Raw genomic sequence first — 17199 nt, 5'->3', positions numbered from 1 at the left:
CTCAGTCAAACAGCCTGTTGCTCCATTATTTATATATTTGGGTTGGTCTTTACCTTTGTGACTCTGTTTTAAAATGAGGCATGAAAGTAATGAAATCATGATCTATTCAAGGAAATTAGGTATGTTAAATGTGTGACACCAAACCAATTGGTTATTTCGGAGGCTAAGGTCAGTTCCGGGATGCTGTGAATTTTCATTAAGAGTGTGTGGTTCCCTTAGGAATTTTTTATGACAGCTTCATTTTCACATAAAATTGTCATTAATTTTGACATCTGGTTAATTTTTTTCCATCTATTTATTGTTTTAGTTAAATTGATTCTATTTAAAAACTCAAAGAACTGCAGATGCTATAAATCATAAACAAAAAAAAATTGCTGGAAAAACTCAGCAGGTCTGCCAGCATCTGTGGAAAGAAATCAGAGTTAATGTTTCGGGTCAGAACTGAGGAAGGGTCACTCGACCCTAACCGTTATTCTGATTTCTCTCCACAGGTGCTGTCAGACCTGCTCAGTTTTTCCAGCAGTTTCTGTTTCTGTTTCTGATTCGATTTAACCTCTTTAAAAGTATTTCTTTGGAAAAGTTACAGAACTGTTCATGAAGGAAATAAATTGTATCCAATATGGTTAAAAGTTTTGGTAAAGCTACAAAACTTTCTTTATAATTGTGTTAGTAGTGGGCCAAATCTTTTGTCCCCTTACTGTCAGAGATTGGAAGCATGATTGAAGGTGCACATTGAGACCTTTCAGAAGTCCTAACATATGGACCTAGATGGGAATTGCCCAGATAATTTAAATTTCGAACAGTCCATTTCCTTCCTCCCAGGATTCTTTGTGAATGTCTCTGACTGTGAGCTAGAATTGGAGACTTGGGAAAGATCCTCAGTATTAAACAGAATATTTACTCAGGAAACATTGAACAGATTAAAACTTGCTTTAACACCTGAGTAACTCTACAACTGACACCATCCTCCCTCACCAATCATCCATTACCTCAAAACACCCAACTACCCCTTCCCCAATTTGCACACTGCACTCTTTACTATATCTCGATCACATGACAAACTTCATCTAATCATCTGAGCATCCCTCTGACTTGATTACCTTCACAACAATACTCAGTTGATCCCCACCCCACCTGACTGCAGTGATCTACCTGAGTTTGTGGCAACACATAATTATCCTTTGACCCAACCTGAGTAACCGAACCCACTCACTTGCCTACTCACATTGTCTAAAAATCATTTACTTAACCTACCTACTCACCCATCCACTTGCCCACTACCAACTCATTCACCTACTGAATCACTCATCAATCCTCTCACTCACCTCCCCAGCCAACTGTTCACTCGTTCATCCATATTTATTCATCCAGTAACGCATTCATTTGTCCACTCAATCACATTAAAAGATTGGATCTTTAAGCTTAGCATATGGTAGTTAATATCATTAAAAAAAGACATGTTCTCTCTTTTCCTGGCTTTATTGCTCATCAATAGAGATCCCTGTTGGATGCATCCCTCAGGACCTCTTTGACAGCTGGGAGCAGACAATCCCAAAAGAAATCGTGTTGGGAGAACCTTCAAGTACAGTGGCAATCTGTTCTTTATTGCTGTTACTCAGTAGAACCTTGTGCATAGGAGAGTAAATCTCTTATTTTAGTTTGACTTCAACTCCTTCATTCTATCAACACATTATCTTTCTGATTAAGCACATTGCTGTTTAGAGAACAGTGAAAACAAAGTTAAAAATATAAATAGATAGAAAAAACTTATGAAGTTAATGACAATTTATTTTAATTATTTAATTTTCTTTGGTAAGGGGTTATAAACCATGGAAACTTCAAAAGGATTTGTGTAATGTAGTTCACTTGTAATTAATGCATACCTTTACAATAAATTGGTAATAATTGAAAAGGAGTGCCATGTTCGTATTGACTTTTTTGAAATCATTTGGTATATAACCCAGGTTTTCTTTGTTTGTATGGTTACAACCAGTTAATTGTAAATCTGAACATTTAAATTTACAGGAGAAGATAATTATATATCACTTTGCATTCTGTTAGACATAGTTTATATTATTTGAATTTTATTTTAATGCATATTTCTGCATGGATTATTTAAATCTGCAGAAATATAAAATGAATTATGTTTCTTCCAATTAACACATACCGACTATTTTAGACAAAACTTCAATTAAGCCTCAGCTTCAATTTCTTACTTTCTTATTCGCAATACTTGTACAGAAATCTTGCCAGTCTTTGCAATATTTATTCTCTGTTTCTCCGCCTTTCTTCACTTTTTTCAACCATAGCAGTCCTTTTTGATGTTCTACATTCTGCTACTAAATCCTCATTACACTTTGTTTTCCTGGCTACCTCCTCTTCTTGATTTTCTTGTGCATTCTCTTTAGTTGGATGTTGACTTTCAGGTAACCATTTGAGTAGCTTAGTGCTGCACATTCTTTACACTCTGCTCTCTACCACATTATTGACATGGTTTGACTTATAATTTGTCATTTGTTTTACTAGTGCTAATTTGTTAAAATGGAATCAAGAGATTTTGAGCAATACTTAAAAATAACTAACCATATGCTCAGAAGTCCATAAAATTGAATTATTTTACCTTTCATTGTGCTAGTAATGTTATCTCCTCCTGCTTAGTGGTACGAAGTGGAGATTACTATCTCTTTGAGACAGACAGTGAGGAGGAAAATGAAGAAGAAGTAAAAGAAGATGAAGAAGAACAACCCAAAAAGTCAGGTTTTCAGGTAATAGTCTGGAATCCTGTTATATTTTATCAAATAGTAACATTTGTAGAACTAAATTTGAAAAGCATTCAACATCCTATATTAATAATAGATTCAGTACAGTAAATAAGATCTAAAATATTCTGACAGTTCACAGAAATAAAAGCTGCAAATACAAAGGTTAATTCAGCAATTAAAATTTAGATTAATGCTTGGAACCTGATACCTTGATTTTTTGATTGGAAGTGTTAAGCATTACGTCTAAATATTGATATTTCTTGACTTTCAAATCTTTACTGATCAGTGGTTTATTTCCAAGAATTGTGAGAAATTTTTTATAATTATACAATTCATTATTTTTATGTTTATTTATGGCATGCCAATGTGACTGGCAAGAACAGTATTTATTCTGCATTCCTCATTGTCTATGAGAAGGGAATCAGGAGAATATCAGTTTTCCTGAACAGCTGCAATGCATGTTGTAAGCCTATCATACTGTTAGAGATGAAATTCCCAGATATTAAGTCGAATGCGATTGTAAGGTGGTACCAAAAGACCTTTAGCAAATTCCTGCAGTCCACCTTGTGGATGGTATACACTGATGCCAGTATGTGTTGGTTGTGGAGGGAGTCAAGAGTTTAAGTTGATGGCAGGAGTACTGATCAAGCAGACTGCTCTATCTTGGATGGAGTTTAGTTTACTAGAGCTGTACTGATTCAAACAAAGGGAGAGTATTCACTTCATTCTTCTGAATTACCCACTGTAGATGATAGATAAAGTTTGGGAGTTTAAGAGGTGAGTTACACTGCCAAGAATTCCAAGATCCTAAGCTGTTGCTGTATTTACTGCATTTATATGGTTGCTCCGGAAGGCATCTCCAGTCAGTTTGAACTGTTGAAGAGTTTTAACTGTTGAGAAGGTTAGATTCTCTTTTGAAGTTTATTAATCCAAACCTGAATGTTGACCAGGTGTTGCTGCATGCAGCCACAAACTACTACAATACCTGAGGAGTTGTGAGTGATAATGAATATTGTACAATCATCAATGATGATCTCCACTTCTAATCTTATTGTGGAGGGAAGGTCATTGATTAATTTATTAAAGATAGTTATTTCTAGGGCACCACCCCAAGGAACTCCTGAAGCAATCTGTTAAGGCTAAGATTGTTGGCCTTCCAACAACAAAAACAATTATTTTCCTTTGCGCCAGCTATGCTTTCAACAAATGGAGAACTTTTCCCTTGATTCTGGTTTATTTCAGTTATGTTGAGAATTATTATGTCACACTTAGAAATGCTGCCTGATATCAAGAACATTCACTCTCATCTCACCTCTCAAATTCAACTCTTTTGTGGATGTTTGGATCAAAGTCATATTATATTGAGGCTTGAAGCTGAATGCTCCTGGGACACTGACTTTTAGATGAACTGAGTTTCATTACTGCATAAATGTTAAAAGTTTGTGAGAAGATTTGTAGCTCGGGTGCTCGTTGCGGACAGCTGAAACTGACAACCGGAAGCGGCAGGGACAGACCACTATGAACACCCAAGCACTGATGGTGTTTCCTCCGGCATTTATAGTGGCCTGTCCCTGCCGCTTCCGGTTGTCAGTTTCAGCTGTCCACTGTAGTGGCCGATATATTGGGTCCAGGTCTATGTGTTTCAAAGTTTGTGCGAAGATTTGTAGCTCGGGTGCTCGTTGCTGTGGTTCTGTTCACCGAGCTGGAAGTTTTTGTTGCAAACGTTTCGTCCCCTGGCTAGGCGACATCATCAGTGCTTGGGAGCCTCCTGCGAAGCGCTTCTTTGATGTTTCCTCTGGTGTTTATAGTGGTTCTGTTCGTCGAGCTGGAAGTTTTTGTTGCAAACGTTTCGTCCCCTGTCTAGGTGACATCCTCAGTGCTTGGGAGCCTCCTGTGAAGCGCTTCTGTGGTGTTTCCTCTGGCATTTATAGTGGCCTGTCCCTGCCGCTTCCGGTTGTCAGTTTCAGCTGTCCACTGTAGTGGCCGGTATATTGGGTCCAGGTCTATGTGTTTCAAAGTTTGTGCGAAGATTTGTAGCTCGGGTGCTCATTGCTGTGGTTCTGTTCACCGAGCTGGAAGTTTTTGTTGCAAACGTTTCGTCCCCTGGCTAGGCGACATCATCAGTGCTTGGGAGCCTCCTGCGAAGCGCTTCTTTGATGTTTCCTCTGGTGTTTATAGTGGTTCTGTTCGCCGAGCTGGAAGTTTTTGTTGCAAACGTTTCGTCCCCTGTCTAGGTGACATCCTCAGTGCTTGGGAGCCTCCTGTGAAGCGCTTCTGTGGTGTTTCCTCTGGCATTTATAGTGGCCTGTCCCTGCCGCTTCCGGTTGTCAGTTTCAGCTGTCCACTGTAGTGGCCGGTATATTGGGTCCAGGTCTATGTGTTTCAAAGTTTGTGCGAAGATTTGTAGCTGGGGTGCTCGTTGCTGTGGTTCTGTTCGCCGAGCTGGAAGTTTTTGTTGCAAACGTTTCGTCCCCTGGCTAGGCGACATCATCAGTGCTTGGGAGCCTCCTGCGAAGCGTTTCTTTGATGTTTCCTCTGGTGTTTATAGTGGTTCTGTTCGCCGAGCTGGAAGTTTTTGTTGCAAACGTTTCGTCCCCTGTCTAGGTGACATCCTCAGTGCTTGGGAGCCTCCTGTGAAGCGCTTCTGTGGTGTTTCCTCTGGCATTTATAGTGGCCTGTCCCTGCCGCTTCCGGTTGTCAGTTTCAGCTGTCCACTGTAGTGGCCGGTATATTGGGTCCAGGTCTATGTGTTTCAAAGTTTGTGCGAAGATTTGTAGCTCGGGTGCTCGTTGCTGTGGTTCTGTTCGCCGAGCTGGAAGTTTTTGTTGCAAACGTTTCGTCCCCTGGCTAGGCGACATCATCAGTGCTTGGGAGCCTCCTGCGAAGCGCTTCTTTGATGTTTCCTCTGGTGTTTATAGTGGTCTGTCCCTGCCGCTTCCGGTTGTCAGTTTCAGCTGTCCGCTGTAATGGTTGGTATATTGGGTCCAGGTCGATGTGTTTGTTGATGGAGTTTGTGGATGAATGCCATGCCTCTAGGAATTGAGGAGAAAGTGAGGACTGTAGATGCTGGAGACCAGAGCTGAAAATGTGTTGCTGGTAAAGCGCAGCAGGTCAGGCAGCATCCAGGGAACAGGAGAATCGACGTTTCGGGCATAAGCCCTTCTTCAGGAGGGCTTATGCCCGAAACGTCGATTCTCCTGTTCCCCGGATGCTGCCTGACCTGCTGCGCTTTACCAGCAACACATTTTCAGCTCATGCCTCTAGGAATTCCCTGGCTGTTCTCTGTCTGGCTTGCCCTATGATAGTAGTGTTGTCCCAGTCAAATTCATGTTGCTTGTTGTCTGTGTGTGTGGCTACTAGGGATAGCTGGTGGTGTCGTTTCGTGGCTAGTTGATGTTCATGTATGCGGATTGTTAGCTGTCTTCCTGTTTGTCCTATATAGTGTTTTGTGCAGTCCTTGCATGGTATTTTGTACACTACATTAGTTTTGCTCATGTTGGGTATCGGGTCCTTCGTTCTGGTGAGTTGTTGTCTGAGCGTGGCTGTTGGTTTGTGTGCCGTTATGAGTCCTAGGGGTCGCAGTAGTCTGGCTGTCAGTTCTGAGATGCTCCTGATGTATGGTAGTGTGACTAGTCCGATACCCAACATGGATGCGGATCATTAGCTGCATAAATGTTACTTGATAGCATTGTTGATGACACCTTTCAGCAACTTGCTGAGACTTGAGAATAAACTAATGCCATAGCATTAACTGGATTTGATTTGTTTAGCATTTTAAAGACAAGATACACCTGAACAATTTTCCATATTGTTGGATAGATACACTGATTTTTATGACTATACTGGAATTCTTTGGCTAGGGATACTGGAGCACAAGTCTTCAGTATCACAATGGGATGTTGCTGTGACTTATGCTGTCACATTCATTGTGTTCAGCCACTTCTTACTACAATTTTGAATAAATTAAGTTGATTGAAGATGGGCACCTGTGATGCTAGGGAAATGATTCATTATGTCAGTATATGTAGCTGTAGATGGGATTTTTGCCTATGACTTTTTATAGTAGCCTTATCTGTCCAGAGTGCAGGACTGTTTGATAACAGATCCGAATTGAAAAGAGAAATGCTTTGTACATGATTTATGCATTTCTGTTATATATAATCAAATCATGTTACTGGCACTTAACTATTAAATATAGATTAGTTATTTGCCAGCCACTTTTAAATTTCCATACATTTAACTGAAAATGAATGTGATGCTTATGCAAAGAGCTGTTAGAAGATCTGTAGTAATGTACAAGTGCATATTCTGTTCTTTTCTATCCTTGAATTAGAAATGCCATTTGCTCATGATAACTGTTTGCCTTTTACTGCACCCAGTTTCGCAGATTGACTGAGATGTAAGAATGTCTTCTTCCCACATCAAAACATGAAAAATAAAGTTTCAACTCAAACTCTATTTTCATGATCATAATATATGAAGAAGAAATATAATAATTGCTTACATCATGTTTGTGGCAATGCTTTTGAATTGGCTTGAACAACTGAAATAATTTGACATAAATCGCTGCAGAGATGCATCAGATATGAAGCAGGATTTTGTCAAGAATCTGCAAATGCATTAAGTTATATTGCTATATATTTTTACTTATTGATTTTATTCTTCATGCTTTGTCATGCATAATTACTGTAACATTCTGGTAACTTTTTTGTTTCTGTTTGCCAATGTTTAAGGTTAAGTGAACAAACGTTTATACAAATCATTGAGATCTCTGTGGGTTTGATAAATTAAATGACATGTGAACTTTTTCTATAATGTAGAAACTGATTATTGCTGATGATCTGAGGCTGGCATTTTTGTCTGAGGGTATCATCAAATTATTGTCCTTATATTTTCTTGAAATTTGGCTACTTTTCATATTTGTTAATTAAAGGTCTGCATTCAGGGGTGTAATTGTTGCTAAAATATTTGTGAACATCAAAACAGAAAAATATAGAGCACATTTAAGACTATTTGTAAACAGAGAAACATTTTATTGAAATAGAATTTAAAATTAAATAATTACATTTGAGTGTTTACATCTTTGTAATTGTTTACTTGGTTTTAATTTGACATACAACATAACATCACATATTTCAGAAAGTGTTTTATTAATATTCAATTCATTAACTGTCTATCAATTTTTGAAAATGTTGTAACTACTAAAGTCCAACAACAATCTTAAGAAACCACATCACTATTGAAATATTAGAGTCCAAAATTGAGACTATCTGTTTTGTGACCACTGCTTCTTCTGAGTGCAACTGCCTCCCCCTTGCCTGCCGGGAGACACTCAAACTGGAAAGCTGAACCAACAATTACCACCAATATATAACTCCTGAAGCACTAATTAACCTGACCCCTCTATCGGCCATCCACCATAGAACCTGTATCTCTTAGAAGGTACCAGTACAGATAAAAGACCGAGAAAGACTTCTTAAGCAAATGCTGAGTATCGCCTCAACCCTTAATGTTTGACAGGATCTGTAGTGCAAGAAGAGAATGTTATCAATAATTGGACTCAAACAATCCAGATATCATGGCAGAATGTTGTCATTTCTAAATATATCCAAAAAAGTTTGCCAATGTACTTTTAAGAAAAGAACACCAAGGATTTTGATATGCAAAAAAAAAGAGCTATTTTACACTATACCTGAACTAGTTGAAACAATTTACTAGAAATATCACAAGTAAAGATTCAACCATTCCACCATCAAGAACAATTTTGCAGATGTTCAAACCTCCAGTGAAGGCTCACCCTATTTTCACTCTAAACTTCCTTGTCCATTGAGCGTGATTATAGAGTTATAGTCATAGAGTCATGGAGATGTACAACACAGAAACAGACCTTTCGGTCCAACTTGTCCATGCTGACCGCTCACTGTCTCGTTAACTGATGCAAGAAGCTTAGTATAAAATATTTTTCATATATGCCTTCCATTCGCCATAGTTTTTCTGTTTAACTCTCTTTTTTTCCCAATGTCATTGTCCCTATATTATTCTTAATCAAAATTTGTCTCAAATGTGAGAAGCTACATAAATACAAGCTTTTATTTTAAGCTAGTTAATTTGGAAACTCAGATTTCCTTTAGGTCTTTTTGTAGAAAATCACATTGGTTTTAGTCATTTCAATTAACTTATGTAAATTTCAAAGATAAATAACTTCTGAATGAATGTAAAACTTTAAAATATTGACTTGAATTCGTTTTCAAAAAACTTAAGTTTTAGGGACCTCCTTTCTACTAACAGTTGCCTTGCTTTATCCTTCTCTGTAGAGAGCAGTTCGGAAATTTGCTTCAGCCATTATAGCCTTGCCAAAGTCTATTCTAAAACTTCCAAAAACAATACTTCAGTTGATAGTCAGAGCTATAAAGGTATTTCTCAGATGTTTCATGAGTGTGTGGAATGCTTATGCCTCATTGTGTAGTATGCCAACACATTTAGTACAGTAAATCCCAACCAGTTGACAACTCTTAGATGAATTTGGTTTAATTGTATTTTGAATGAATTCTTTTCCTGCAATGTTTATAGTGCAGTTGAAAATTTCTGTAGAGTTTGGAAGCGTTGATGAAATGACCAACTACTATCTGTGTTTCCATTAAAAATACATATAACATCTGGCTCTTTCCATCTCCTGAGATTGCCAATTGGTGGGGTTGTACTGTACCTTCCTCTTATACCAAAACCATTCTGCCTTATTGTAACTAGCTTTTAGTTGCATGTTTAGTTATCTTTCATTAGGATTGCTCCAAATTAAATAAAGAGTTTGATAGTTGACACACTTTGGATACCTGAAACTATTTAACAAATTTGAAACAAACAAAATTGATCTGAGGAATTTTCTGAAGTTGTTGCTTATTGAGGTATGTTGCTTTGTGCATTCAAGACATTTTTTCCACAGGCTAGAGGCTCAGTTCAGTGATGCAATGCTGATTGTGTTATTAACAGCCTATTATTAATTAAAGTAAATACATTTAAATTCCTTGAAAGTATTTTCATATTCAAGGATCATGCTTTTTATGGGCTGTAAATACACAAATCAGAATCTTGTGGTTTGGAGTTGATCCTAACATTAATATTCAGAGAAAACAAAGGAAACTGAAATTATGGATTAAAATTGAAAGATTCAAACTGAGAATATCTAAATGCTAATTGAGTTTGTGTATTTTTGTGTTGGTTGTTCTGTACACCAGTTCTGCTGGAAAACAGCTCGGAAACATTTTGCTTCTGTACAACATTATATGCATGCTTTCTTTTATGCTTGCTTTAAGCCAATGCTGATTTTCTTTCATGCTTCTGTTGTTCTTGCTTTGCATGCATGTGTTTGTCCACTACTGGCACCATGGGAGTAAAACAATAACAAAAAGAGAATTGTTGCACTGCTGAATAGATGGGATTTTTATGTGGCATTAAAAGTCACCACAGAGACAAATGCTTACAGCTGATTTTAAATAAATTAATACTACTGAAAAATCATTTAAACTAATCACTAATTATGATTCTAATGAACTAACAATTGCTAGAAAGTAGCAAACAAATCTTGTGGTTTTTCTTCTCCCTCTATCACTTATTTAATGATTGGTTAATTTATACTTGCATAGTGCTGTATTTGGTATTTCAAAATAAAAACCTGGCCAAAGTGATATAGAACTACTCTACTGCTGCATTTGAAGTAGACTTCAATAAATGGCAATTGAGATAGCCTTTACAGAGTGTGTCAGCCACAATGGCAGTAATCAATGAACGTGTTGACAGGAATCTCTCTCATTGGCTGCAAAAGTTTGTTTGAATTTCCAAAATATATTTAAAGTTTTAATCAATTTTTTTTTTATTTAAACAACGGGCATCAGCATCAAGTCTCTCAATGCCAATATGGAAAAATTAAATTCAATTTGGAATGTTCCAATACTAATTTCAAAGATAAATCCTAATCGCATTGGATGATCCCTAATATATTAGATTTCTTTGCATTCTGTGGCTTCTTAGGATGAAATTTCTAAACTAATGTTGGTTTTGTGCCGTGTAATCATTCTTAACAAGATAAAGATTGCATTTGCCATAAGTATTTTTCCTTGGAACAATTGTCACCAGTTGAGAGGCAAGTGAGATTCTCACAAATCAGTAATAGAACTATCACAGTGGATTTTAAATTGATGTCATTAGAGTGCCTGATTTTTGTATACTAGTACAGCACTATGGTCAATGGTTAATTGTTAATAACCAAAACATACAACAAAGTCTAGCCTAATGCCTGACTGTTCCAACTAATTATCTGTACATTTCATTTGTGTTTTGAATCCAACATCATACATGTTTTAATCTGCTTGAGCTGTGGTGAGTTTCTGAATGTCACTTGTTTTTCTTTGTTGTGTGGTTATGCACTAAATGGGGTTATTTTAAGTCTGTTGAAGAGGTATGAACTTTTCTCTTACAGTTCATTTATCAGACCTGGATGAAAGATTCAAAATCGGTATTAAAAAGAAAGGAGAAAAATAAACGGAAAAGATGGGAACACAGTAAAAAAGAAACAGGAGGTAATTTTGGTGCAGTTGTTTGTTAGTTCATGGGGCAGTTAGTTTAGTTGTCCTGAGCATTCAAGTGTGGTATAGTAATAAAGCTAACAACATGGGTTCAATCTCTGTACCAGCTGTTTTGGTTCATTGAGGCCTGTCTCTGTGCCTTACCCTACACTTGTGAAGTGGTTACCCTCAAGCTATACATAACAAATTGTCTCTCTCTAATGGAAAAAGACATATCTGATTCTTCGTGGACTATGGTGATAACATTGCATTTTTTAAATCTATGTGAGACATGCCCTGCAACATTGTAAAAATAACATTCATAAAACTAATAGTATGAGTTATCTTAAGTTACAAATAAAGTTACAAATTGAAATGGAGTTGCTGGATTTGGCTCCCCATGCACATTTGGTTGTGCCAATGCCTTCCAACCTGATGTTCTTCTTAATAGTGAGAGGTAAAATCAGATCTCAGATATTGAAATCATTCTGGTAGGGGAGAAGGACGTGCAGTGAGGTAGGAGGAGGGGGAGAGATCTAGTTGTATTCTATATATTCTATATATTAATCATGAAAACCGCCGTGCATTTGCAACAGTAAAAGCTGAGATTAGTTGTCATAGAGTCGTAAAAATATACAGCATGGAAACAGACCCGTCAGACCAACTAGATATCCTAAATAAATAATAATTTGGAAAGGAGATACTGCATATTTGAAAATAGTTAATTTATTAATGCTTTCCAGGATTTATGCAGATCTTGGAAAGTGTGGAAAATATTTGGAAATTTCTAAAAATATCTCAAAAGTTATTCAAAAATCATGGATTATTATTAAGAAAGTCGAGAGTTTCTGACTTGTTTCAGAATTTCAATCTTTTCCAATACTTATCCATGTCCACTTCCCTTCTCTGTAATGTCTCTACTCCTACCCAGAATCCTGTAAAAGTAAATAGACTGTTAACTCAAGAAACACTTTTCCAAGAACACAAAAATTCTCTAAAATATTTTAGTTAGAGATTGATCTTCCTGCTTAATTGACACGCAATGCAATGTTTCAATTCTTGTAAAGCTGTAAATGCCAGAGTTTGTAATTTATTTGAAAGAAAAATGTGGCTGTGAACTGTTTCAGTTTGATTACCCAAAAACATGGAATTTAGTGGTGCAAAACTCTATGCACCTTCTTTGTAAATATTTAAAATCTTATTCTATCTTGAAGAAGAATGGAGTAACAGACGTGAGAGTATTATCCATTTATTTAATTGTTTTATTTCTTCAGGGAACAAGCAACTATTTTCACTTCTATATTCCGATGTTTGCAATGTTTACCATGAAAGCAATTTGAGATCAATTCAGTGACTCTTCAAAAGAGTAATGAAAATGAAGCAAATGTATGGTGCACACTTTAAGCTTATTGATATCTCCTCCACTCTCTCTTCGTTAGGTCACATTGCAATTGAATGTGAAGAGACAGAAGAACTACCAGAAGAAGTGCATAAACACTCTAATGCACCAGGTATGACAGCATTTAACGATAATAAATAACATCTTAACTTAAATGAATTATTGTTCGTTCAAGAAATTGAAGTTTAATAATTAGAAGAGATAGTACTAAACTTCACAAATAAAGATGACTGTTTAGAATTCAGACTTGAAGAATAGCACATCCCATCAGGATTTTCAGATTTATTTTAACACACTGAAAACCATATGAACTATTTAGCTAATTCACCGATTTAGCTAAAAAGAGTTCTCGTGCATAAAATTTAGCATCCGATATAATGGTCAAGATCTTCCGGTCTCCAAATAGTTCAGACATACCTTGAAAGATACACATTGGAAGCCCCAAAGCACTAACGATGTAATTTCCCAGGACGCTTAAACTTTCAGTCAGCAACTAGTCTGCTTCTGGCACCTCTGAAAAAAAGTTTCCAATTCTGAGTTGGAAATCTTAGAGGATTGTGACCTACTTACCTTGGTAGTTATACAGAACAAGTTAGAAGAATTAAAACCTGCTCAAACTTCTGTTTAACTATACAACTGATCCCATCATTCACCCACTCACACTGATCCCCCAAGCACCTGATCCAACCACTTTCTTATGCAGACTCCAGGGCTACACGACATGTGACAGTGCCTCTCCACTCAATAAATCCAATGTTCCTTGTCACCCTCACAGGCACCCAATTCCTCCACACCAGACAACTGACTACTACTCAGGTACTGGTTCATCCACCCATCCACAATACAACTTCCTCTTCACTTGCCACTCTATGCTCTCAACCAATTTACCCCATTACCAATTTGACAACCCATCATCTTACCCATATGTGATTATACACATTTATACCCTTATATTCATGAGTCTTATAACAGCAGGGAAAAAAGCTTTTTTATATAATTTATTCATTTTGTTGGATGTTGGCATCACTGGCTGGTCAGCATTTATTGCCCGTCCCCAGTTGCCCTTGAGAAGGTGGTGGTGAGCTTTCTTCTTGAGTTGCTGCAATCCACCTACTATGGGTTGACCCACAATGACATTAGGGACAGAATTTCAGGATTTTGACCCAATGACAGTGAAGGAATGGTGATCTATTTCCAAATCAGGATGGTGAGTGGCTTAGAGGGAAATTTGAAGTGGTGGTCCCCATGTATCTATTGCCCTTGTCCTCCTAGATGGAAGTGGTCATGGGTTTGGAAGGTACTGTCTGAAGATCTTTAATGAATTTCTTCAGTGCATCTTTTGGAAAGTATGTATTGCTGCTACTGAGATTCATTGATGGCTGCTTGAGGGTGCAGTGCCAATCAAGTGGGCTGCTTTGTTCTGGGTGGTGTGAAGCTTCTTGAGTGTTGTGGACTACTGTCATCCAGGCAAGAGGGGAGTATTCCATCACATTCCTGACTTGTGCTTGGAGATTGTGGACAGGCCTTTTGGAGTCAGGAGGTGAGTTACTTTCCACCAAATTCCTAGCCTCTGACCTGCTCTTGTAGCCACTGCATTTATGTGGTGAGTCCAGTTGAGTTTCTTATCAATGATAACTCCAAGGGTGTTGATGGTGGGGGATTTAGTGATTCTTAAATCTGTTGGTACATGTCTTTACACTTTTATATCTTCTGCACAATAGAACAGGGTGGTAGAGAGTATAACAGGGGTGGGCGGGGTCTTTGATTTTTTGACTGTTTTCATAAGGCAATGGGAAGTGTAGGTGGAGCAAATGGAAGGAAGGTTGGTTATCATGATAAACTGGGCTCATTCACAACTCTCTGTAATTTCTTGCTGTCTTGGGCAGAGCATATGTAATGCATCCAGACAGGAAGCTTTCTATAATGCATTTATAAAAATTGGTAAGGGTCATAATGGACATGCCGAAAGTCCTTAGCCTTCTGAGGAAGTAGAGGCATTTGTGTGCCTTTTTCACTGTATCAATAACATGAAAACACCACGACAGATCGTTGGTGATATTTACTCCTAGGAATTTGAAGCTGTCAACCACCTCCACCTCAGCACCATTGATACAGACAGGGGTGTGTCCTCCACACTGCTTCCTGAAGTTGATGACCACCTTCTTTGTTTTGGTGGATATTGAGGGAGTGATTGTTTATAATGAACCTTCAGTTGGATAAGATGAGGTTATGGTTCCATACCAAAGTGCTGCGGACATTCTGAGGTTCCTATTGAACATTAACAGATTGAATGTAAGATGCTAGGAGACAGTGAGGTCTGCAGATGCTGGAGATCAGAGTTGAGAGTGTGTTACTGGAAAAGCACAGCAGGTCAGGCAGCATCCGAGGAGCAGAAAACTCGAACATGTCAAAATTGGCCTTCCTCCAATCTACAACATTAACGTTTAGATCTGGTCTATCTTTTTCCATCACTATTTTAGAATTAATAGAATTATATCACTGGCCTCAAAGTTCTAAATTGGAGGAAGGCCAATTTTGACGATATAAGGCAAAAACTTTCAAAAGTTGATTGAGTGTGGATGTTCACAGGTAAAGGGATGGCTGGAAAACCGGAAGCCTTCAAAAATGAGACAAGGACAGTCCAGAGACAGTATGATCCTGTAGGGTGAAGGGCAAGGCTAGTAGGTATGGGAATGCTGATTGGCTAGAGAAATTGAGGTTTTGTTCAAGAATAAGAAGGAAGTGTATGTCAGGTACAGACAGCAGAAATCAAGTGATTCAAGTATACTTAAGAGGGAAATCAGGAGGTCATAAAGGGGACATGAGATAGCTTTGGCAAATAAGGTTAAGGAGAATCCAAAGGGATTCTACTAATACGTTAAGGACAAAAGGGTAACTTGGGAGAGAATAGGGCCCCTCACAAATCAACAAGGCCATCTATGTGTGGAACCGCAGGTTAGCACTGCTGCCTCACAGCGCCAGAGACCCGGGTTCAATTCCCGCCTCAGGCGACTGACTGTGTGGAGTTTGCACGTTCTCCCCGTGTCTGCGTGGGTTTCCTCCGGGTGCTCCGGTTTCCTCCCACCATCCAAAGATGTGCAGGGTCAGGTGAATTGGCCATACTAAATTGCCCGTAGTGTTAGGTAAGGGGTAAATGTAGGGGTATGGGTGGGTTTCGCTTCGGCGGGTCGGTGTGGACTTGTTGGGCCGAAGGGCCTGTTTCCACACTGTAATCTAATCTAAATAAGGGAGATTCTAAATGAGTAATTTGCATAGTATTTACTGTGGAGAAGGTTTTGGAAGATAAACAACATGGAGAAATAAATAGCAGCATCTTGAAAAATGTCCATATTATAAAGGTAGATAAATCCCTGGGGAGAAAGTGAGGTCTGCAGATGCTGGAGATCAAAGTTGAAACTTTATTGCTGGAACAGCACAGCAGGTCAGGCAGCATCCAGGGAACAGGAGATTCGACGTTTCGGGCACAGGCCCTTCTTCAGGAATGAGCAGAGAGTGTTCAGCAGGAGAAGATAAAAGGTAGGGAGGAGGGACTTGGAGGAGGGGCGTTGGAAATGTGATAGGTGGAAAGAGGTCAAGGTGAGGGTGATAGGTCGGAGTAGGATGGAGGCGGAGAGGTCAAGAAGAAGACTGCAGGTCAGGAAGGCGGTGCCGGGCTGGAGGGATCCGGCTGAGACAAGGTTGGGGGAGGGGGGATGAAGAAACTGGTGAAGTCCAAGTTCATCCCCTGCGGTTGGAGGGTTCCCAGTCGGAAGATAAGACGCTCCTCCTCCGACCGTCGGGTTGTTGTGGTTTGGCGGTGGATGAGTCCAATGACCTGCATATCCTCGGTGGAGTGGGAGGGGGAGTTGAAATGCTGTGCTACAGGTTGGTTGGGTTGGTTCGTCCGGGTGGCCCAGAGGTGCTCTCTGAATCGCTCCGCAAGTAGGCGGCCTGTCTCCCCAATATAGAGGAGGCCACACCGGCTGCAGCGGATGCAGTAGATGATGTGGGTGGAAGTGCAGGTGAATCTGTGGCGGATATGGAAGTTTCCTTTGGGGCCTTGGAGAGAAGTGAGGGGAGAGGTGTGGGCGCAAGTGTTGCACCTCCTGCGGTTGCAAGGGAAGGTGCCGGGAGTGGAGGTTGGGTCGGTGGGGGGTGTGGATTTGACAAGGGAGTCGCGGAGGGAGTGGTCTCTACGGAAAGCTGATAGGGGAAGGGAGGGAAATATATCCTTGGTGCTGGGGTCTGTTTGGAGGTGGCGGAAGTGACGGCGGATGATGCGCTGTACATGGAGATTGGTGGGGTGGTAGGTGAGGACCAGTGGGGTTCTGTCCTGGTGGCGGTTGGAGGGGCGGGGCTCAAGGGCGGAGGAGCGGGAAGTGGAGGAGATGCGGTGGAGGGCACCGTCGACCACGTCGGGGGGGAAATTGCGGTCCTTGAAGAAGGAGGCCATCTGTGTTGTACGTATTTTGAACTGGTC

The 17199-nt window shown here is 39.3% G+C and overlaps 1 protein-coding gene across 2 annotated transcripts in view; it reads left to right on the top strand.

Moving 5' to 3' along the window:
• LOC122548766 (piezo-type mechanosensitive ion channel component 2) overlaps positions 1–17199 on the top strand; it is a 782240-nt gene that overhangs the window by 649432 nt on the left and 115609 nt on the right. The window contains exons 32-35 of one of the 2 annotated variants that reach the window (XM_087986702.1): positions 2659–2765; positions 9077–9175; positions 11236–11335; positions 12760–12831. In XM_087986702.1, coding sequence (XP_087842828.1) covers positions 2659–2765; positions 9077–9175; positions 11236–11335; positions 12760–12831 — 378 coding nt within the window. The remainder of the gene's footprint in view (positions 1–2658; positions 2766–9076; positions 9176–11235; positions 11336–12759; positions 12832–17199) is intronic. The other variant, XM_087986703.1, reaches the window with a different exon arrangement.

Source organism: Chiloscyllium plagiosum, unplaced genomic scaffold, assembly GCF_037043375.1.
Source record: "Chiloscyllium plagiosum isolate Xiang-an unplaced genomic scaffold, Cpla_swu_hap1 HiC_scaffold_4, whole genome shotgun sequence".
Lineage (NCBI taxonomy): Eukaryota > Metazoa > Chordata > Chondrichthyes > Orectolobiformes > Hemiscylliidae > Chiloscyllium > Chiloscyllium plagiosum.
Note: the sequence above shows the minus strand (reverse complement) of the source record. Positions and strands in the feature narration are given on the sequence as shown.